The 24,468-nt window shown below is 38.9% G+C and overlaps 1 protein-coding gene across 3 annotated transcripts in view; it reads left to right on the top strand.

Moving 5' to 3' along the window:
* Window positions 1-1,740: 1,740 nt before the first annotated feature.
* ACVR2A (activin A receptor type 2A) overlaps window positions 1,741-24,468 on the top strand; it is a 95,940-nt gene continuing 73,212 nt past the window's right edge. For all 3 annotated transcript variants that reach the window (XM_070799729.1, XM_019973075.2, XM_070799713.1), the window contains exon 1: window positions 1,741-2,090. Coding sequence is in view for 2 of the 3 variants with exons in the window: in XM_019973075.2 (XP_019828634.2) it covers window positions 2,036-2,090 (55 nt within the window). In the remaining variant the exon portion in view is untranslated. The remainder of the gene's footprint in view (window positions 2,091-24,468) is intronic.

Genomic DNA, 24,468 nt, shown 5'->3' with positions numbered 1-24,468 from the left:
TAGAAACACAGTAATTTAGAGGAAGAGAAAAATAAAACATTATAAATACAAGGGAGAAGGCTTGGCTTTGTGGGTAAATGTGGGAATTAGTAAATCACAAGTACAACATGAATTAGCCATATAAAAGAGATGTTTTCTTTATTTATTAGTAAAACCCCAAAACTTGTAGATTACATGTGGGAATATTGTATTTAAGAAAAAAGGCAGTTATTCCCTAGTCAATTATACAATTATTCACATTAAGCACCTATCACATCAGGCTTGACACTGAATGCTGGCATAAAACGGGGAAGCAGACATAAGACTTGCACCTACAGGGAGATCGCTGAAGTGTGGTAAATAACAAAGCTGGTACCTTTAATACTCTCTTCGGTTTGTATTCTGTAGCCAGCTCCGACTATAGCAAATACTGTGAACTCCCTGAGGTAGATATCCTACTTTTACATTTTGGATCCCATTCCGTGCCTAGCATAGCATCTAAGAAATCAACTTGGATTCAGGGGTAAAAATAAGCCCTAAACGAACTAAAATTCGAAAAAGTAAATACTAGTCTGATCAAATATGTCGATCAAAATCTGCAGGTTTTCTCTTCAGCGAGTAATAAATATTTGAGAACCTATTATACGCAGAACAGTTCTCAACAATGCTTTGTGTACAAAAGGGAAGGAGGGAATGGATTCACATTGCACATCACGATAATTACCGTGGAAATCCTGGCCGGGTGGATAGCCCATCCTCCTCGAGTTCCACCAGCCTCCCAACCCCTTTTCTTTCCCTTTTAACCGAAATACAAAATGCATAAAGCAAAAGCCTCAGGGGCAGAACGCACTGCTACCACTGGGGGTACAAACACCAGCTCCCGCAGGTCGGCAAGTGCGGAGGACCAAGTCCCACCCCGGCTTGCCGGCGCCCGGGATCTAAGAGCGGACGAGGCGTCCCCCCAGAGGAAAGACAAGGCGCCGCAGACGCCCGCCCCGCCCCGGGTCCTGTTCCTCTCGGGCTCCCCTGACCATTCGGGAGTGCGCTCCGCTGAAAGGTCAGTGGAGCACGATTAGGAAACCATGCACTCGAGACCCCAACAACATTCACTTGCCACCCACTCGAGCCCCACCGCCCAGCAGGCCAAGCAGGCCGGACGACGAGGCCTCGCTGTAAAGAGCCTCCGTCCGCCCCGCCTCCTCGCCCTCCTGCCGGCCCCGCCCTCGCTCTCTTACCCCTCCCCCGCTCCCGCCTCGCTTCCCCGACAATCTCCTCGCGCTCACGGCCCGGCACGCGCTCTGCGCCCGGCCGCCGCCGCCGCCGCCACTGCCGCCGCCGCCGCCACCGCCGCTGCCGAGCGTTCCTTCGCTGTGCCTGGCTTCCAGCTTCGGGCCGGAACCGGAAGTTTAGGGGGCGGGGCCGGCGGAGGCCAGGGGACCGAAAACGCGGCCGAGCCTGGAGCCCGGAGCCGGAGCCAGAGCCTGGACCAGAACTTGGCCGCCGCCTGCACCACCGCAGCCGCCCGCCGCTGCTTCTCCGCGCCACCGCCGCCGTCTCGGCCGCCACCGCCGCGAGCTCGGCCGCCAGTGGTCCGCGGACTTTGGGTGTCCGGGTTGAAGGTCGGTCCGGACGTCGGACCCAGCTCGGTTCCCGGACTGTCCGGGCGGCAGCGGACGCCGCCGCCTCCTCGTCGCCTCAGCCTGGCGTTTTGTTCGGAGAGACCCGAGAGGCGAGCGGAGCTGACAGTGATTTTGACAGTGATTTAAACCCGCTTTTGTTGTTGTTGGCTTTTCGTTGTTTGGTTTTGTGTGTTGTGCTTGTGTGTGGCGATTTTTCCCCCCCGTGGTGCATTTTTTTTTTTATTGTTGTGCTCGCTCTTTTTATTTTTTATTTTTTCTTTTTTTTTTTTTTGACCCCGTGAACGTTTTTTTGGTCGGGGCTTCCGAATATGTTTTATGACGGTTGATTTTACACCAGGAGGTTTGTCTCCGAGGAAGACCCAGGGAACTGGATATTTAGCGAGAACTTCCTACGGCTTCCCCTGCGTCTCGGGAAAATGGGAGCTGCTGCAAAGTTGGCGTTTGCCGTCTTTCTTATCTCTTGTTCTTCAGGTAGGTGCATGGAGCGCGGCGCGGCGGGGCTGCTGCCGCTGCCGGAGGCCGCGGTTGTTGTCGGGTCGGCGAGCTCCAGCGGAGCCTGGGGAGGTTTCCCCACCCCGAGCCCCTCGGCTGCCGCCCTCCGCACCCCCCCCTCTCCCGGGCTGATTATGATCTGGAAACCTCCATGAATTTTTCTCTTTTCGAGTTTGGTTGGCGACTGATAAGAGTGACTGCTCTGTTGTTGTGGAAGTGAGAAAGTCATGGTTTGTGGCCGTAACGCTGAATGACAGCGCTGGTTGGCTTGCAATTAAGCCGCAAATACCACAAGTGACAATTTATGCAAAGGTTTGAGACCCGAAAGGCATATTCCAAAACGTCCTTTTAGTGCGGCATATTCCAAAAATAAGGGTGTTTTGTTGTTGTTTGTTTGTGTGTGTGATTTTTAACGTCTTTTAATCAGTGTTTCAGTGACTATCACAGCAGATCAAGTCAGTTGCTACTTAATTTTGACCGTGAGAAACAATGCATTATATCAGCAATTTCATCTGGGTGTCCCCTCACGTTTTCTGCAACTTCAGTGTCCAGCAGTGTTAAAAATAGTTGTAGTTGTTGTTGTTGGAGTATTAACAGTAACCCAGTGCAGAAGAGGTCTGCCACTGTGAGTTGCTAATGTGCTGGCTTTCAACCACCATTTATGTGCTCTTTTCTGGCATAGATTTTGCTTACCTACGGAATACTTATTTTAAACGCGTTGTGTTGGAGCATTGTTTGCGATTTAGAACAACCCATTTGAAATTGTACATACTGTCAGATGCACTGTAGTCATAAAATGGGTTTTGGCCCAGGGTTGGAAGAAGAATTTGGCCCATTTATATTTGAGATTTTGATTTTGTGAGAACGTTCTGTGGTTGCAACCAGTGGTTGGAAAACTATCTAGGCTTTTGTATTTGAAATTCTGTAAATGAATACAGCATCTAGCTCAAAGGTGTGCAGATGTACGTAAGAGGAGAGTTAGTTTGTAGATGAAACAGTTTTAAAGTGGCAGTGGATGTATTTATCATAAAATTCAATATTCAGTTATTACGTTGTGAGATAGAATTATAGGGGGACAACGAATTGACAGGTTTCATGGCCATGTCTTTTATCTCGTTTGCCACAGGGAAATTAGAGGGTGGGAGTCTTTTCTTTGTGTACCTCTGTGGTGTGTGTGTTTGTGTGTGTGTGTGTCGGTGTCCATCAGTCCTCCCTGCCCCCCTTTTTAATAGAATCTTTTGTAATGTATAGAATTTGCTGAATGGTACATTTCCTTGTGGTTAATAAATGGATAAAGTCTAGTCTTATGTCTGTAGTGGTATTGATCAGTTCCGGGTGGGCTGAATGTGTTTGTGAAATGGCGATCATTGCCAGAGATTAACCAAAAGAATCATGTCTGTTTAAATGGAAGAAGGAACATGCTTAAGGCAGGCTGACGGTTCTTTTTGTGCAGGGTTTGGGGAGGAAGATAAACAATGGTGTCTCTGAAATGAATGAATACTGGATAACATTAAACCTCTTGCTTTTTGTGACCTAACCTAACCATGTAGTTTTTATTTTTCCTGTAGTACTCTTCCTCCTCTGCCCCTATATGTTCTGGTTGGTGAACTCCTCTTATTCATATCCCTTTTTCTGATCTCCTGCCCTTGAGGAGGAGGGGCATCATGGCCACTGACCAAGGAATTGTGGACATTATTCCCTCCCAAACCCACGGGAGTCACACTAATTGTTGAGGGAGGCTATTCTTGAGCAGTCTCAAGGTATTACTTCTGGAAAAGCAGGCTGTCGCTATAGATCTTACAGCTTCCTTTGCTTGGCTTGGGAGTAAAAAGAATTGAGCATTAGTTTCTTGTAGGATTATTTTCACTGAGTCAGGAGGTTAATAGGGCTAAAATTTTCCAATAAAGTAATTTTGTTACTGGAGAGTACATAGATATTGCACTTATATTAAATTCATTAAGTATTGTTGAATAGGTTTTTAAAAAAAGTCGTAGTTTAAAATATAATTCTGTTGAAGATAATTGAAATAAATCTTAAAGACTTTAATCCATATTTATACATGAAGATTTTTAATACTTAAAATGTCTAATTTTTTAAAAGGTCTTTTGTTACGCATCAGATACACTCTCAAAGAGGATTATTATTTTTTTTTCTAATTGATTTTTCTGTGTAATATTTAATCTGGCCTGCTGGAAGCATGAGGATGGCTATTTTTATGAGAAAACATTTCCAAAGTTGACTTTTTGTTTGTTTCTTTATGGATATTTGATTTTTTAAAAATCAAATGAAGAATAGTAGTAAAGAGCAGTTTTACTTCAGGTGTTTAGGATGGATGTTTACTGTTCTCTTTAATATTTTGTGGACTTGGATTTTTCATTTTCCGTCCCATGGTGTGGATACTAGAGACTGATATGTAGAGTGTTCCTCTAGGATATGGCCAAGTGTATAATTCACTCCTTTCATTCTGGGGGAAATATTTTTAAGTTTTGCCCTCATCCTGAAATGCCTTCAGATTCCTTTTGATTTTGAATGTTTTCATTGTCCTTATCCTTACTCAGCTTCTGTTTCAAAACACAAATATACTTCTTAGTTATTTTGTTTTTAAAGCATTGTGGTTAATTTGTATCATTCTCCAAATTTGTTGAAATCTGAGGAAGAGTTTAATACTTGCTCCAGTGTTTAGGTTTATCCTCTCTAGAGTGATGCAGCTATTGTGGTATTTGAGTTGCATTGAATAAGCTGAGAATTCCTTTGGATTCTGTGGGAACTGAAACAGTCTGGTCTATATATTTAATGAAATAAGAAATGGAGATAAAGTAGTTTTGTGCATTTTCTTCTGATCGGCATGGCAATACCGTGTGGGTGTGTGTGGATATGTGCATCTGTGTGTGATTAGAGGGGTCATTGGAGTACAGTGAATCTTCTGGAACTCTTCTGAACTTTGACTAACAAGTGATAGATATTAAATGCTTTTGTTTTCTATAAGACAGAATCTCTTAAATATAGTCTGTGATCAGATTCAAATATATTATCTTGGAACATTAATACCAGAAGAAAAACAAAACAGCACCCTCCCTTCAATTCATTTTTTTCTGCTTATAAGCCAGTAGTTCTTAAGCTTGGGTGACTTTTGCTCCCCAGCCCGGCAGCTCTTCCCCAGGGGCCCTTTGGAGACGTATTTGGCTGTCACAGCTGTGGGGGAGGAGGAGAGGGTGTGCTACTGGCATCTAGTGGGTGGAGGACGGGATGCTGCTGATCATCCTGTGATGCACAGGACAGCCTTCCACAACAAAGAATTATCTGGCTGTGAATGTCAATAGTGTTCAGGGTAAGAAGCCCTATTCTAAATTCTTAATTTTAAAAAGCATTAGTATATTAGTAAAAGGTCTCTGCTCTCCCTCCCACAGTTAGTCATCTAAATTTTACAAGTACATGGCATTTTTGATCTCCAGGTGAGCTTGTATTGAGAGTTTTCATCTTTTCATTATCTTTAAAAATTAGAGTCACTAGGAGAATAGACTAGGTATATACGTTATTTTATCCTATTGCACTTTAATAAAAATACTTTTGCTGACTGTTAACAAATAAACTTTTTCCAATCATCTGTTATGATGGAGTACTTTTGAAGACTGTATATTCATGGATATGAAGAGTGATTGGTCAAGGTATCAAGTTTAATTATTTTTGCTTTTGATCCAGTAGTTTCTTTGCTCTTAATAATCATCTTTAAGACTATTTCCTCCTATCCTTATTGAAATCACGGAATGATGTGGTGACAGCAGGGGTGTGAGAGATAGAGAGAGAAGGAGGAGGAGGAAGGGAGGGTGACAGAGGGAGAAGAAAAGAGATGGATTAACATGATGCCTGAAAGTTTTGTAAGTGTCATATGGAAGAAATATTTTCATTATTACATCTTCCCTGAATGGAAAAACTGAATTTACACCTTGAGTTTTTTTTTTTTTTTTGAAAGAATATTTCCTTTATCTAGCAAATTTTTAATTTTAAAAAACTTTTAAAGTGATTTCTTAATTACATAATTTTCTTAAGAATCTGTTATCTGGATTTTGGTTACCATTAGACTCGTTTAGGCTATACTACTAAGTAATATTCTATGATCTATTGCAGACCCTTGTCCTTTTTGAGGTTAACATTTGACCATAATTAATAAGTGCTTATTTTGTTTTGAACTCTGGTTTTAAGGAAGTTAGCCAGCCAGGATAAGAATTACAGTGAAGTACTTAAGGTAAATAGCGCTATACACCATAGAGAGGAAAAATTCTGAAGTTGCTCTCACAAAACATGCAAATAAATCTCATACTTTTCTTTGTAACACACCTCCCTAGACATATCTCTGGTACTAGCTGACATTTTCATCTTTTGTGTCCATTGGACTCATTGTTTCATGAGAAGTAAAGCATAACTAAACCAAATGAGATTTTAGTAATCTTTAAATTGTCTCTTTAGATGCTAAAATTCTTTCATCGCTTTTTTACTTTTGTCATTACTCTCATTTCTCATCTTTGGCATGTTGTAAACCTGTGACTCAAATTTGTTTTTTCATGCTCCCTAATGTTGCCATTGTCATGGTGCCACTCAGTCAGGTAAGGTTGGCAGCGTTTGATATTGAGGTTACTAGTGTTCCTCAGTTTTATTCCATATTTTGTAACTTATCATTTCTTCCTTCCCTTTCATGTGAGTCCCTTTCTCCTTTCCACTCTTGCTTATCTTCTCTGTTGCTCCTCTACTGTAGGCTGCTTACTTGTGGAACCTACTCAGTTACTTAGTATCAAGGGTGGCTCAAGAGGGCTCCGCTTGGTTTAAATGAAAACAGATCAGATTTAGAATGCTCGAGAATTGACCAGATAGTCTTTTCTACTGTTCTTTTCATTTGTTGGTTTCTGGAATACCGCACACACTTGAGCTGGTGTTACTCTCTTGAAATCAAATGGCTTGAACTTTACGTTGCTCTTACTCACATACCTTTTTAATATTCTGTTTTTCTTGCTGTTTTCAAAAAGTCTATCTTATTACTGTTCATTCATCATCTTTGTTTAAACCAAAATTTGACCGGACCAGAGAGTATATTTTTTGCCATAGCTGGGACCACATTACACTTCCTCTGTGGTAGATTTAATTCTGTTAGGTTATAATAGTCATGTCTAGACAAAACATTGATTTCAAATCGACTATTGAACATGAAAGTTCCAGGAATAATGTATAGAGGAAGGAGAAAAAGTCAAGAAGGTAAGGAAGCTGCAGATAGCAATAGACTTTCTGTCGCTCTCCAATTGGATTGTGTTAGTCACTTTCACAAATGCAACACTTCTAGTGACCATGGTTTGTTTAATAAAGGGACCTGAAAGGAATGTGTTGTTGTTTCTGAGGTTGGATTTCTTAAACTATTAGCATGGTGACTTAAGGGGGAAAAATGGGAGGTTCTTCTGGATACTGGACAAGAAAGTGGTTGTGGTGGTCAGTAGACTTGAGTTCTCGTGCCAGCACTGCCACTGCCATTTCTTTTACCTGAATTTATTATAGTACCTTTCTGACTGTAACTAATTTCCCTGCCACTAATTCCTCTCCCAGTCCAACCACATAGCTGCCAGATTAGCCTCATTTAAAAATGTCTGAATATGTCACTCCTGCTTAAAACCTTTCACTTGTCACCTTTAGCATAAAATCTAAAGTCTTTAGACTGGCGTACAAAGTCCTTTATCATTTAAATCCTGCCTCTTTTCTCTAAAAGCAGGTAAAGAATCTCCCTGCAGTGCAGGAGACACTAGAGACACTAGTTCAGTCCCTGGGTCGGGAAGATCCCCTGTAGAAGGAAATGGCAACCTGCTCCAGTATTCTTGCCTGGGAAATCCCATGGATAGAGGAGCCTGACCAGCTACAATCTGAAGGGTCACAAAGAGTCAGACATGACTGAGCGACTAAGCACAGAGAGAGTAAGGGTATAGGCTCTAGAGTCTAGGGTATCAAACTCTAGACTACATTCTGAGTAGTCTAAGAATGTCTCTGATCCTTAGACTACATTCTCATTTCACAACTTAACTTTGGGCAGATCACGTCATCTTTTGTGCTTCAAATTTTGTCATCTACAAAATGGGAATATTAATAGTGCCTACCTCACATAGTGGTTTCAAGATTAAATGTCACATAAATGCTAGCATGTGCCCTATACTCCAGGTATACAAACTCAACATACAGTTTCCTGAATGTGTCATTCTTTATTGTATATGACTATGGTACCTTTGTACATGTTGTTTCTTCCTCCTTTACCTGTTTAACTCCTCGTTTGTAAGACTGATAAGTACCACCTCTTCAAAAAAAAATATTTCTCTGCCATTTAACCTAGAGTGAATTAGTTAATTTCTGTTCTTTATAAATGACCTTGATTCCAGTAATTACTCTTAATGTTTACTTGCATATATGTAGTATAGACTTTGAGCTTTTCAAAGACATCTTCTCTTTGTTCACAGACTCACACCTAGAACCTGGTATCCACTATGTGGTTAGCAAATGTTTACTTGAATGAATGAAGTGAAATGTTTTTATTTCTGGGCCTGAATTTTCCTTTTATGTATTAAAGCAATAAACTTGGATTCAGTTCAGTTCAGTCGCTCAGTCGTGTCCGACTCTTTGCGACCCCATGAATCGCAGCACGCCAGGCCTCCCTGTCCATCACCAACTCCCGGAATTCACCAGACCCACGTCCATCGAGTCAATGATGCCATCCAGCCATCTCATCCTCTGCCGTCCCCTTCTCCTCCTGCCCCCAATCCCTCCCAGCATCAGAATCTTTTCCAATGAGTCAACTCTTCGCATGAGGTGGCCAAAGCACTGGAGTTTCAGCTTCAGCATCATTCCTTAGATGATCTCTAAACTTTTTTCCTACTGTAAAAGCTTTATGAATCTAGTTCTAAGGGTAAAGTTTAATAATGACATTTTATTAAGAAAAAGTGATTTTGCTGGTTGTTTTTTGAGTATCCTTAAGTTCTGCCCCCTTTTTAAATGCTGTGTCTCTGATCCTTAGACTAAATCATTTAATATAATTTGAATTGTATAGATTTAAAAGACATCTTAGAGTATTTCGAATTCAGTGGCTTTCAGCTTTTTTGACCATAACCAACAGTAAGAAATACACATTGCATCATGACTCAGTTCCCATATACGTAATAGGTATATGCATCAGAAATAGAAGTTTCATGAACTTACTGTATGCAAGACATTTTTGTTTTTATATTCTATTTCATTAATGAATTTTTGATTATGACCCCATTAATTAATTCAGTGACCCACTAATATGTTCTAAGCTCTCCCCAATTACTGGTTTTAGTCTCTCCACCCAGTATTCGGAGTAGAGAAGGAAACTACATAAGTAAATATGTGCAATGAAAAATATATGCACTGAAAAATATGCTCATTATTTAATCTGCAATGGAGAACTTGTGCCTCCATACAGAATATAGGGAAAACTGGTCCCAGGGCAGAGCGTGGACCTGCCATGGCTGAGCTCATTTCTCTTCTGAACTACCTGGATGACTTATGCACATACAAAGGCGCTAAAAAAAATTATATTGTAATTTTGAATAGTTCAAATTTTTCATTTAGGAAAGACTTGCTGGAGGAGATAGGTCCTAATAATAGGCAAAAAAATATCTTGGCAGGAGGTTGAGAAGCATATTCATTAGTCTTACTGTGTGGGAACAGGGACAAAATGGTATCTGGAATACAGAAAGCATTTGTGAGTAAACCTGACTATGGATGGTAGGCAAGTTGAAATAGGAATTTTGGACTAAATTTGACTAAATCTAATTTCTGTGATGGAAAAATGTTTAGAACTGCTTGAAGTAGAACAGTCTCAGTTGAGGGAGTTAAATCCAGATGAAAAGTTATTAAAACCAAGAAGAGGTAGGAGTGGATGATAGACATCCTGATGACTATCCCAAATACTTATAGTATGTGGAATATAGAACAGAAAAACAGCTTAGAGATTAGGTAGAATGGCAGCACTACTAAATAAGATTGGTAAAGAAATAACAAGCCAGAAGAAAATAGGAAGCACTTCCATAACCAAAGAAATTCTATAGTGAGAGATGGATTTAGAGTATAAGCATGAATGAAAATATAAGTATAGATTTGGGAAAATAATACATAAAAATATGAGAGCATATATTATTCTCTTACATACAGTACAGTGTATGCTGGGTACGTCTCCATTGTGAGGTTGGTTCTAAGCTCTGGTAGCTCAATATGTTGTTTGTATTTAAATAATGGTCAGATTCCAGTAATTGCAGTGATGCTTATACTGGTCATTCAAATTATATTATTTGAAATCTATGTGAGACATTTTCTTCACAGTAAATTGTAGTTTTAGAAACTTTTCTGAGGTTGTTATATGTTATTCAGGCCTGCTTCCTGAACTTTTCAATACCTTTCTTTTGGACTAGATAAAAGTTTCTTTGGTATTAGTAATTGTAATCATGTTGGGAATCATTTTATTCTCTAATGTTGCTGAACAAAAATAATTGTAAAGCAATGAGATAATTATTTGAAAGGCTTATGTAAGGAGGGGTTGCCTTTTAAGATGAATCTTGCCTTTTAAGATGAATCATCTTTACATATTATAGTAATAAGTCTATCTTATCTAAAGCTTTAAGAAAAAATTTTCCTACTGATTACTAACCTTATATTTTATAGAAATGAGCCCTGTCCTGGGAAAAACCTGTTGGTCTTCACATCTTTATGATACATTGTAATTCAAGCTTGAAGGGGAAGCTTATTATTTCAAGAGGAAGAGGCCTGGGCAAATTGTCAGATCTGGGCAAGCTTCTAAAACTATGAGATTAATTTTTTTTTTCATTTATTTATTTTTTAATTGAAGGATAATTGCTTTACAGAATTTTGTTGTTTTCTGTCAAACAATATTTTTAAATTTGTAAACCAAGATGTAGTAAAGGAAATAATATGCCATATAATACAGGAGCTGGGTCATAGTAGACCTTATGTACATGTCAGTTTTTAACCTTTCTTAAAGTCTTATTTTAAAAAATGTAGTATGTAAAACATTTAAAATACAGTTTTAGTTTTTGGGAGATTTTTTAGATTTGCTGGTAAATTACTTATAAGTTAATATGAGATAATATTTGACTAAATGATTTGGCCATAGAATATATCAGTAATGCTGCCAAATTGGTGCCAGGAAATATTTAGAACATTCAGCCATCATAGTTCTTTTATAAAGAGTTAAGTTCTTGTTGTTTTGCTGCTGCTGCTGCTAAGTCACTTCAGTTGTGTCCGACTCTGTGCGACCCCATAGACGGCAGCCCACCAGGCTCCCCCGTCCCTGGGATTCTCCAGGCAAGAACACTGGAGTGGGTTGCCATTTCTTTCTCCGGTGCATGAAAGTGAAAAGTGAAAGTGAAGTTGCTCAGTCGTGTCCAACTCTAGCGACCCCATGGACTGCAGCCTACCAGGCTCCTCCATCCATGGGATTTTCTAGGCAAGAGTACTGGAGTGGGGTGCCATTGCCTTCTCCGTCTCCTTGTTCTAGCATGCATTAAAAGGAAACATTGGTGTAAATGTTCATCTGTATTTGTTGGAATTTAAAATATTTCTCATAGGCAATTTCACCTAAACATTAAGTGTTTTAAAACTTCATATACAGTTTTGGAAGCTTCTAAAGTCAGTTTTAAGGTACCAGCTACCAGCTACAAGCTTTCAAAACATGGTTAGTAGAGTTTTGAGGTCAGTATTTTAAATGTTGTATAATATTTTGGACTAAAACTTGAGTCTTTCATTTAAATTCTTGCTTTCCTGCCGACCCTTTTTTGACCTTGGCAACCGTGAAGACCTTACTCATCACTAAATTAAAGAGGATGAAATAAGTATTCATTCGTTTAACAAATAAATGTTGAACTACACGCTAGGCACAGTGCTAAGTGGTTGAAATGGAGCAGTGAGCAAGACGCACGTGATAGTGCGCTTACAGAGCGAACAGTTGTAAAGTAAGCAGTCAGATAAATAAAATCATCAAGGAGTGTCATATGTGCTCTAACAGGATTCTGAGGAGGTAACTTTATTTTGCCTCATGTCCCATATCACAATCTCTAATTACTCAAGTTTATTTATCTACCAATTTATCATCTGTCCTTTGCACTACCTGACTGTAAATTCTGTGGGAGAGGGTTTCTCTCACGTATTCATCACAGTATCCCTAGAGCATGGCATGGTTTCTAGCAGAGTAGAAGCTCAGTAAATATCTGACTGACTGCCTGGAGAAATGGATGCAAGGATGGGACTAGAGAGATTGATAGGGACAAGATCATGCAGGGCTTTTGATCTAAGCTGGGAAAGAGACTAAACTCCAAAGGGCAGTGGAAAGCAGAGTTTTAAGGAGGAGCTTGAACGGTGTTGTGTGTTAAGGTCACTGGCAGCTGTCTGGAAAGTATATTGAAGGTGTGTAGGAGTGAGAAGGTGAGACCAGTTAGTTAGGAAACTGTTCACGCCAGCCTAAGCTAGAGAGACTGTAAGATCCCTTCTAGCTTTGTATTCTAGTCGTTGCCTACACTTCCCAGTCTTACTCTCTTATTTTACTAGTTACCCCATTTTCTCCCTACTTTTTACTTAAGAAAAATGGATAGCTTATTGTGCATATGAGAACTGAATACAACGTCTCCCAAAAAACTCAAAAAGAGACAAAATCCAAGCCAGAGATTACTGAATTTTTTGTGGCAAATTCCTGTCTTTAGATTCTATGCATCTGCTAGTTACTTACTCACCATTTTTATTTCTCTCTGGAACTTTGGTTTACTTCTTTTTTCAAATGTCTGTTTTTTTCTTTTCTCTTTAAGAAGAGCACCTTTTGATTGTTTTATCATGTAATATACTGTATTGTTGACGCGACTGAAGATTCAGGAGCAGAAACCAGCATATTTTATATCTTAATTCTTAGGAATTTGGTATCTTTACAGCTTATCAAAATCTTGCTATAAAAGCTGAAAGGATAAATAGTTAATACTATGGGCTATTATTTTTACTCAGGGCTATTGCCTCTGTTAAGTAGTTAGCTTGAATATTTTTATCTGAAAGATTTTAAGCCTGTACTCTTGGTGGGAGGGGGAGGTGATGCTTGGCACAATCAACTATATTGGCAGAAGTTCAGCAGCATCATCTTTGACTAGGAAAAACTGCATTATTATACAGAGATAAAGCCAAAAGAGACGTTAAACATCACTGCAGTTAGAAATATAATGGTGGCTGTCTCTTTTCATTTGGTTTCATTTCTTTTCATTTTGGATGTAGGTAAAGCCACCTTCTTCTGTTAATTCACCCTGTAAATATTATAGGTGACTTTATTTATTATTACCTTAAATAAAGTAATTAGGCTTTGTGCTACTTGGTAGTATAGTTTCACATAGCAAGATTAGTGTGTGGAATTTGCTAATTATTTGTGTGTAAGCTTAGAGTTGAAATTAACTTCTGTAAGTACACTTTTAAATGGTTTGGGGAGAAATGATAAGTCAAAACTTAAAGAAAATGATGAAAAATGAGTAAGGGTAGTTAACAAGATATTAATTATTCAAGATGGGCATGGTAATAGTAAAGCAATTTGGTTAGTAGGCATTCAGAAGAGTAAAATGCCTTTCTAAATAATCATCCTTTTATTCCATATAAATATTATATAACAAATCTTTCCAGGTAGCCTTTTAAGATATTCTCTTCCTTAGTTCTTTAGAGATACATAATACCTGGCTTGGGTGTTGAATTAGGGAATAAATTGCTATTTGTATTGTTTGTTAAAATGTAAATAGAGATTGCCTCTTACCTGAGGGGGCTAGAAATAATAGAAGCAGTTAAATTAGGAGAGTTTAACTCCCTAGAGGACCTGACAGACTATCACGTACTATTTTCTCCATTAACTACCTTATCAGAATGATTTTTCTGAAGAATAAACTATTCAAACTGAAGAATGAAATAAAATGAAAAGATTAGGGTCAGAGAAGAATGTTGTTATATTTTTTCTTTTTGAATCAGTGAAAGGTAGTTTTGATCTTTCATCCACAGATCTGATCTTTCATTTCAAAAATAGCCCTCCATCAAAATGTGTAATTCTTAGTCTAGCAGCGTGTATTTAGCAACGCTTATTAAGCAGTAGTTTTATGATTACTATCTAGTTGTATTTCCATGATATGGAAAGATATCAGCTCACTAAGCTAGAGAGCCTAAGAGTAGATGAACCTAGTCTGTTATAAAATTGTAGAATTGCTGTTGTTGGAACGTGTGGTTACTTAGTAAGGACTAGTTATAGAAGCTGTCTTGTTTGTACAAGGGTAGCTGTTGCTTGAAAAGAATGGGTTTCTCAAAAACAAACAACAGTAGGTCCTTCATCTCAAATTCAGTGAAAGTAGTTAATTATGCAGTGTGGGGACAGGTATATTAGAAAGAACAAGCATTCTGTAGGGAGAAGACTTGGATGTTGGGCCTTTCTTTATCGTGATGTGATATACCATGTGAACTTGGGAAAATTCCATAACCTTAGTTTTTTCATCTGTAAAGTGGAGTTTATAGTACTGCCTCACAAGATAACAGTGAAGATCAAAGGCTATAGACATAAACACACTCATATCATATATATGTGTATATGTATACACACACATATATGGAAATTTTAAAACTTCAAAATATTATTCCAAATGGAATAGTCGCTAAGTTGTGTCCACCAGGCTCCCCTGTCCATGGGAGTCTCCAGGCAAGAATCCTGGAGTGGGTTGCCTTTTCCTTTTCCTTAAAATACAAATTAAGTATTTGTAATTAATACAGTGATTTTTTTTTTCAAGGAGAGCAATAGGAAAGGTTCAAGTGAACTACAACACTTTTAATTGAGAATTTGTGGTTCTTCATCAATAGACATTTATTTTTACCCTAATTCTTCTGTGAATAAAGGATTTGACTCCGTGAACAACTGAATATAAAATCTTAGAGGAAGATCCATTCCGTACAGTGACTGATGGTTCTTACAACAAATCAACTGCTGCTTATTCCTCCAAGCGTTTTTTACCCACTTGCCTTCTATTAGTCTTTACAAGGAGGTGGACCAAACCCAACTTATTCACGGTAGTTTCCTTAGTGTTTGACACCTAGTAGATGTTTAACAAATATTTGTGAATGAATATTGAGTGCTTTCAAGTGCTTAGGATAGGGGCCACAGACTTTTTTATAACGGACCAGATAGTAAATATTTTAGTCAATCTCTCTTGCAGCTACTCAGCTCTGTTAGTTGTAACACAGAAGCAGTCATAGACAGTACGTAAATGGATCAGTTTGACTGTGATCCAATAAAACTTTATTTATAGATACTGAAATTTGAATTTCATATGATTTTCATATGTCACAAACTCGTGTATTCTTTTTTTCAACCATTTGAAAATGTAAAAACCATTGTTCAGCAGCTGTACAAAATCAAGTTGCAAAGTGGATTTGACCCACTGGCAGTAGTTTTCTAACCCCTGGCATAGCATATTGTATAAGTAGCACCCTCCCCCAGCTTAGAAATAAATATATTATGTTCCAAAAACTTTGTTTGGAACCCAGGAAGCATTTTCTTATAGGATCATTGTCATCTGTGTTGGTTACATTCCCAGACCAATCTACAAGCCTGTTTTACCTTCAGTGTTCTGAATTCCAGCAGTACAACTTCATCCTCAGGAATAACACTGTCTCTGAGGGAATATGGATTTAATATTCCTTCCTGGACCAGAAGGAACACAGACTTTCCCCAGCACTATCAGAATTTCCTTCTTCCTGTTCTCTTCATTTCGAGTACCCTGCTCCTTGGGACTTTAATAGGGTGGTGTGGTCACAGGACCAAAAAGGTTTGTGTGTATGGTTAGGTGGGAGAAAGGTGGCAGGGAAAGAAGAATGAAAGAAAAGAGAAGATACCAAGATGAATCACACACAGTCAGAGTAGCATTGCTCTGTGAAACCTTAGTTATGTGTGTGTATATGAACTGGGTCACAGTGAAAGTGTATTTATTTCTTATTGTGATTGGTGATCAGAATGTTTGAAAGCCTGTGTTCTAAGGGTTTGAGGTACAGATCCCGAGATTTTTTTTTATCCTTTTATTGTATGTGAGAGCCAAATGAAAAATATAAAGTAAGCCTCTTGACCACTTAGGACAGTGTGTTTCTAGTAAAGTTACCTTATGAGGTGGTTACCTGTTTTACAGATGAGAAAACAGGGTCATGCAGCTAATAAGCATCACAATTGAGATTCGAACCCATATTCTTACCTTGCTTAAGAATATCTGCTTCATCCAATATACTACGTTGTTTTTCCTTGTAGGGAAAGAAGGAAAAAAGCTGTGTATGACTTCCATTGAGTTGGAAAAACATCACAATTGTTGGCAACTCACCGGGTTTCCTGAGATATTGATTTAAATATAAGGACAGGGCCACTGGAAGAAAATAGGAACTAAATGAAGAGTGACATGATGTGTTAGGAAAGAGGGCCTCTGTCATTTTACCTTTAATTTTTCTTCTTCTTTGTTCTCCCTGCTCCTTCATATCTCAGCACCAATATGGGCTCCTAACTCATACTAGAAACAGCAAGGGTTCCAGTGGGGAGGAGTAACGTAATCTTGTCTTTAGCTGAAAGGAGAATGAGGAGGGAAACCCAAGTAGCTAGGCCACCTTGGTCATCCAGGTTAATTGGCTGTTCCCAAGTGGCGATGTGTAAGTGGGTACAGATAGAAAAGGACCTGCTATTACTTGTGGTACGAGCAGAAATCTTGACTTTGAATACTTGTAGCTTTGATATGCTAGTTGAGAATAGTTCTTTTTTAGTCATTAAAGGACAACCTCTCTTAAGCAGTACTTTTTAACTAGACTTTGTTACCCATTTTAAGTACTTAAATTTCAAAAGGCGTGTTTAAGATATCTTTCTCTTACGTGTTGAGTTAGGAAGTATGGGGACAACAAATTTATGCTGATTCTGATGTCTAACTTGATTTGGAATTGTCTTGGGAAGAGGTTGGGGCTTCCCTGGTGGTTCAGTTGATAAAGAGTCTGCCTGCAATACAGGAGACCCCAGTTTGATCCCTGGGTTGGGAAGATCCCCTGGAGAAGGAAGTGGCAGCCCCCTCCAGTATTCTTGCCTGGGAAATCCCATGGACAGGGGAATCTGGTGGGCTACAGTCCATGGGGTCGTAAGAGTTCAACACGACTTAATGACTAAACATACCTAAACCTGGGAAGAGGTAGATTTGATAGGAAGGCTGTTGTTCTTAATTAGAAATGTAACAAAATCATAGCGGACAAATACCTGGTTAATTGAATGGAAGGATGACAAACACTTGTGTTCTCAGGCTGAGGTGAGATTCTTGATTTTGCAATGGAAAGTACTAATTTATATAGAAAAAGTTTCAACTGGTAATACCTGAAGATTTGGACTTAATATTTTTAGCCTTACCAATATTTTTAGCCTTACCTCTTACCTCGATGGTACTGCTTACCATGTTCTGTATTATAATTGCCAGCTAATGTGTCTGTCTTCCAGCTGACCTGGAATTTTTTTAGACTCATTCATTGTAGTGCTAAGTTAGTGTTTGATGTAGGTCAAGAGCTTCGGAGCCAGAGTGACAGATCATGTATCTTGGCTCCATTATTTTCTGTCTCTGTGATCTAGGGGCACGTTATGTAACCTACCTGTACTATGGTTTTCTCATCTGGAAAATGGAAATAATAATGGTATTTACTTTATAGGGTTGTTATAAAGTGTAGGTGAGTTAACATAGTAAAGTGCATTGAATGATATCTGGTATATAGTAAGCATTCTGAATAGCTCAAAAATATTAGTTGAAAGGTAAAACAGACTGGGAGAAAATATTCACAATGTTTGATAATATTCACAATATTGTTATCTGTAATAAACGAAGAACTCTTAAGACTCAACAAGAAGAAAGCAAACAACCCAGTTAAAAAATGGGCCAAAGACTTTGACAGATACCTCACCAGAGATGATATACAGATGGTAAATAGCATATGGTAAATAAGCATATGATATCATCAAGGAAATGGAGTTTAAAACAACTAGGTACCACTACACACTTATTAGAATGGTAGTGTGAAATCTGAAACACTGACGCCACCAGCTGCGAGCAATGATACGGAACAACAGGAACTCTCATTCGTTTCTGGTAGGAATGCAAAATGGTATAACTACTTTGAAAGACAGTTTGGTGGTTTCTTAAAAAACTAAAAATCTTCTTACCATATGATCCAGCAGTCACACATCTTGGTATTTACCAAGGAAATTGAAAACGTGTTCATACAGAAGCCTGTATGTAAATGTTTCTAGCAGCTTTATTCTTAATTGCCCAAATTTGGAAGAACCAAAATGTCCTTCGGTAGGTTAATTGATAAACTATTGTCTGGTACCTCCAGACAATGATGTATTTTTCAGCATTAAAAGAAATGAGCTCTCAAGTCCTGAAAAGACATGGAGCAACCTAAAATGCATATTACTAAGTGCTAGTCTGAAAAGGCTACATAACTGTAGATTACCACTATATGGTATCTGAAAAAGGAAAAAGTATGGAGATTATAAAATGGTGAGTGGCTGCCAGGAGTTGGGTGGGAGGAAAGGGATGAATAGGCAGAGAATGGAGGATTTTAGGGCAGCAGAAATACTCTGTATGATTTTATAATGATGGATATACGTCATATATATTTGATGAAACCCATGGAATGAATGTACATTACTAAAAGTGAGCCCTAAACCATGGACTTTGGGTAATTGTGATGTGTCAGTGTAGGTTGGTCTTCAGTGACAAGTGCAGCACTCTAGCGGAGAAGGCGATGGCACCCCACTCCAGTACTCTTGCCTGGAAAATCCCATGGATGGAGGAGCCTGGTGGGCTGCAGTCCATGGGTCGCTAGGAGTCTGACACAACTGAGCGACTTCACTTTATTTTTTCACTTTCATGCATTGGAGAAGGAAGTGGCAACCTGCTCCAGTGTTCTTGCCTGGAGAATCCCAGGGATGGGGGACCCTGGTGGGCTGCCGTCTGTGGGGTCGCACAGAGTCAGACACGACTGAAGTGACATAGCAGCAGCAGCAGCAGCACTCTGGTGAGTGATATTGATAATGAGGGAGGCTGTGCATGTGTGGGGTTAGAGAGTATATGGGATATTTCTGCACCTTCCTTTCAATTTTATTGTGAACCTAAAACTGCTCTAAAAAAAGTCTTAAGAAAAATAATTGCTAATGCTGCTTGTTGTTTTTGTCCAGCACAGTACGTAGCTTTAAACTGTTTATTGACTATGAATAAGTGCAATATAGTAAAATTATAATCTAAAATCTGAGGGCATCCTAGTACATTTAGTGAGAAACTGACATTTGGCAGATAGCTACACTCTTTCGTTTAGGATACAATAGTTTTTTTCTTTATAACAGTTAAATTTATTTATATATTTATTGGACTCTTGTTTAATTCTAAAATACCAGCTTAGGGAAGAATACAGTTGGCTCTTCCTATCCGTGGGTTCTGCATCCATGAATTTGACCAATTGGGGATCAAAACTATTTGAGGAAAAAATTCCAGAAAGCTTCAAAAACCAAAACTTGAATTTGCTGCACACTGGCTATTATTTTCATAGCATTTATGTTATATTTATAGCTATTTTCATAACATTTTCATTAGGTATTATAAGTAGTCTAGAGGTGATTTAACATAATCAGAAGGATGTACAGGTTATATGTAAATACTGCACCATTTTGTATAGAAGATTTGAGCATCCTGGATTTTGGTTATCCTTGTGCAGGGTAGGAAAGGTGTCCTGGAACCAGTCCCCCTTGAATACCACGAGGCAACTGTACTGACATTTCCAGTTATGTAATTTGGTGGTAAAATTGTTTTATATGTAAATCTGGGGAGATCCTTTCAGAAAACTATAGAGTGGAGTAGTGCATCATTCAGTAATATATTCCCAAATAAGAGCACCTCAAAACCTTTTATCCCAAAATGAGGTAAAGACAAAGGAAGTGGCTGTGTTAGGGGGATAACTGTAACTTCCAAAAGTGTACCTAGTTGTATTTTCTCAATATTTGAATATCTTCACTTCTGGGAGACTAGCTGCATCTTGTGCTGTGCTGTGCTTAGTCGCTCAGTCATGTCCGACTCTTCTGCAACCCCATGGACTATAGCCTGCCAGGTTCCTCTGTCCATGGGGAATATCCAGGCAAGAATCCTGGAGTGGGTTGCCATGCCCTCCTCCAGGGGATCTTCCCAATCCAGAGATCGAACCCAGGTCTCCCTCATTGCAGGTGGATTCTTACTGAACCACCAGGGAAGCCCCTTCTTCTTCTTAATGGTTTATAAAGTTTTCTAAGTGATTTCATATATGTTCTTATTTGATACTTTGTGAACCTGTTTGAGATAGGTTTCATGTTTCTTTTTGCTTTAGCTCAGATTCTAAGATAGTAGAATTAGTCTGAAGTCATTAACCAGTGGAGCTAGAAGGTAAACCCTGATTTTTAAGTTCTGTGTTCTTTTTTAAAAGTAAAGACCAACTTTTGCCTCATTATCCTCTGCTGTCTCCCACCCTTAGAGGAGGAAATGTTTGCATATATTTATACTAGAGGTAGTTACTTTGCAGGTCATCCTTATACCATATTTTGAGAAATTCATGCTTGATTCTGGGAAAGGGAGGAGCCTGAAGTAGCAGTACAGCAGTAGGAAGCACTAAAGTGAGCTCTAATTCCACGGCAGAGGTGGTTTTACTCTTGCTTGGATAGCTTGATGGCAACCATAAACTCACCTATGTTAATATTGCTGAAGGAGATTTGCAGGTAAATCCTGCCTTTGATTCCTGCAGAAGTGCTTTTATTAATTACTTTTGCTCTTGATGAAGAATGGCTAACATTGTTTTCCAAATGGGTCATTATTAGGTTTGTTACGTTACATGTGCATCACAATTTTACATTTTTCTAATATTTATATTTATCTTATTTTTGGCTGTGCTGAATCTTCATTGCTGCAGGCTGTTTTCTCTAGCTGTGGTGAGCAGGAGCTACTCTCTAGTGGTGGCGTGCTGGTTCTCCTTGCAGTGGCCTCTCTCGTTGTGGAGCACGGGCTCTGGGGTGTTGAGGGCTTCAGCAGTTGCAGCACATAGACTCAGTAGTTGCAACTTGTAGGCTCAGCAGTTATGGCTCCTGGGCTCTAGAGCACAGGCTTAGTAGTTGTGGCCCATGAGCTTAATTGCTCTGCAGCTTGTGGAATCTTCCAGATCAGGGATTGAACTAGTGTCTCCTGCATTGGCAGGTGGATTCTTTACCCCTGAGCCACCGTGGAAGCCTGCACAGTTTTACATTATTGCATTTCTTTGGTCAAAATTGTAACTGGCAGGTTATGTTATAGCTCAGTCATTATATAAAATAAAGATTATTATTTGTTAAAACACTATTATTGATAGCCACTGCTTTTTGCTTGCTCTGGGCTAAGTACTTTTAAGTTTTAGTGATAATATGTGTTACTCACCCTACGAGATAAATATTATCCCCATTTTATAGATGAAGAAACTGAGACTCAGTGACTTGCCTAACTAAGTAGCAGAGACAGTACTGCAAAGGTCTGCAGGGATTAATTCTATTATTCTGTTGAATCAGATATTCTAAAATGTTTATTAAAACAGGAATGACCAATTCCAGTGCAGTGTGACTTCCTTTGAATCTATTCTGCCAGAATTCCTTCCCCCTGTTCCACCCTAACAGCAGCTATTTGTGGTACTCCTCAAAACCTGATATGCAACAAAAAATGCTGAGTTATCAAATTGAGTTTTTGATAATATATTATGGGTACTGTAGCTGATAGAGCACAGCTTTCCACCTTTTAAATGAAACTAGTTGTTTGTGCACAGCTGTTTAAAGACTGAGAAACAGAATTGTTCCTTTTGGTTGTATAGTGAACCAGAATCAGAACTAGGTCAGAATTCATTTGCTCTGATCATCACTTGGGTAATTAGTGAATCAAAGGATCAAAGTAAATGCATCTTTTAAAAATTATACCTTGATTCAGAGAGGTTGAATTAATTGAAATTTGCTCGTGTTGAACAAGAAATCCAAGGTTCTTTTTGACTCACATTTGAAAAAGAATTTAATGATAGTGGTTGTTAATGACTTACTTGGTGCCTGTTACCTATGCTTGGTGGGTAAGGAAGAATGTGTTAGATAGATAACTATGAGTGTTTCTGGCATTTGGATTTGGGATTCCTTTGCCTGCATTCATATTAAGACAAATTGGTTTAAAAAAAAAAAAAAAGATATACTTTGTTTTTCCAAACTCAAGGACTTCAGTTTTCTCTTACTGTAATTTTTAAGTTATAGATTAGCCTGCAGGAAACTGAAAGATAAAAAGAGAATAGACAAGAAAGGAAATCCCTTACTTCTGTGTTTCTTAAACTAGGAATAATGAATAAAAGATGGCAAATGAGTGGTAGGATTAATAAAGCCATAGTGATTTGATTTGAATTTAAGTGACTGGATTTATAGGAAAACTTAAATATTGTTGATCCTGAATGCATGTAGCTATGATTGATATTATCTGTCATTTAAGGTGTACCTACCGTGTGCTCCTTAGTTAGTTTAGCTGCTCAGTTGTGTCTGACTTTGTGACCCCATGGACTGCAACACCCTAGGCTTCCCTGTCCATCACCAACTGCTGGAGCTTACTCAAACTCAGGTCGGTGAGGCCATCCAACCATCTCATCCTCTGTCCTCTCCTCCTCCTGCCTTCAATCTTTCCCAGCATCAGGGTCTTTTCCAGTGAGTTGGTTCTTTGCATCAGGTGGCCAAAGTATTGGAGTTTCAGCTTCAGCATCAGTCCTTCCAATGAATATTCAGGACTGATTTCCTTTAGGATTGATTGGATCTCCTTGCAGTCCAAGGGACTCTCAAGAGTCTTCTCCAACACCACAGTTCAAAAGCATCAATTCTTCAGCTCAGCTTTCTTTATAGTCCAACTCTGACATCCATACATGACCACTGGAAAAACCATAGCTTTCACTAGACGGACCTTTGTTGGCAAAGTAATGTCTCTGCTTTTGAGTATACTGTCTAGGTTAGTATGCCAGTTATTATGGAGGCTACAAAAAGAATATGAAGTCATTGGCTGTCCAAGAAACGAGTCACTTTGGAGGTGATAAACCTTACACTCTAAACATAATACGCATTCTGAAACTGAAAATGTAGTAGAAGAAAACATTTCATGTGTTAATTATTAAAATTATTAATGGTGTTAATAATTAATGGTGTTAGGCACTAACAGATGTTTGTCTCCTCTTTTTTGAAGCGGGGGAGGGGGTGGTGGCTTTGGTTTCCTTTAAGCCTTCACTAGGTGAGGAATCTTTTCAGATTCTACTTGGTCTAGTCTTTTTTGAGGCCTTGGCTTTCTTTGAATTTATTGCTGCTAAAATAAAAGCACCATGAGGATAGGGCTTATGGCTCTCATGTTAATCACTGCATTCCTAGTGTCCAGTGCTCAGTAAATATTTATTGAATACATTAAAATGAAAGAGTCTCTCTTTTTCCTCTGTCTTCAAAAGTTTCTGTTCTACACTGGCTTCATATCTACGTTTTATTTTCTCTTGACTTGTTATCCTAAAGTAAGTGAAATAATTCCCTCAAAGATTAATGATTTTCTACTTGCCTAATCTAAAGGACCCGTGTTATCCATACTTGGTTACTGCTTGACTTTCCTGTAACTTTGATCCTATTGTCTACCTGTTCCTTCTTGAAATTCTTTTGTCCGTTTTGCTTTCTTGGTGTTTCTGACTATAGCTCCTCACACGTCAGCTTTCAATCTGCCCATCCCTTTAGTTTGTGTTTCTCAGAGTTCAATCCCCAAGGAATTCTTCATCTATATACTCTTCCTTGTTGAAGTAATCCCATCTCTGTTCTTTCACTTGTAACTAAATGTAGGTGTCCATAGTTAAATCTCTAACTTTGATCTCCCTCCGGTGCTCCAGACTTAATTATTAGTCATCCAGTAAATATTAAGTATATGTCAGAACTGGGAATACAGAGATGAATAAGATACAGTCTTTGTTCTAGAGAACTCACAACTTAGTTGGAGGAGAATAATTAGTAAACTAGCAGTTACGCAGCACATTATATTAGCGTGCCTGGGACTATAGAAAAAGATAGCCTAATTCAGTTTTTAGGGAGTCAGGTAATATTTTCCCTCAGTGTTGCTTGAGATAATCAGAAGATGTTGAGGATTTTACCAGGTGAATAAGGTGGGAGGACTTTTTTACGTTGTGAAGTCTGGTGCATGTGCTTTTTGGCGATGAGTCAGCC

This window comes from Bos indicus, chromosome 2 (assembly GCF_029378745.1).
Source record: "Bos indicus isolate NIAB-ARS_2022 breed Sahiwal x Tharparkar chromosome 2, NIAB-ARS_B.indTharparkar_mat_pri_1.0, whole genome shotgun sequence".
NCBI lineage: Eukaryota > Metazoa > Chordata > Mammalia > Artiodactyla > Bovidae > Bos > Bos indicus.
Note: the sequence above shows the minus strand (reverse complement) of the source record. Positions and strands in the feature narration are given on the sequence as shown.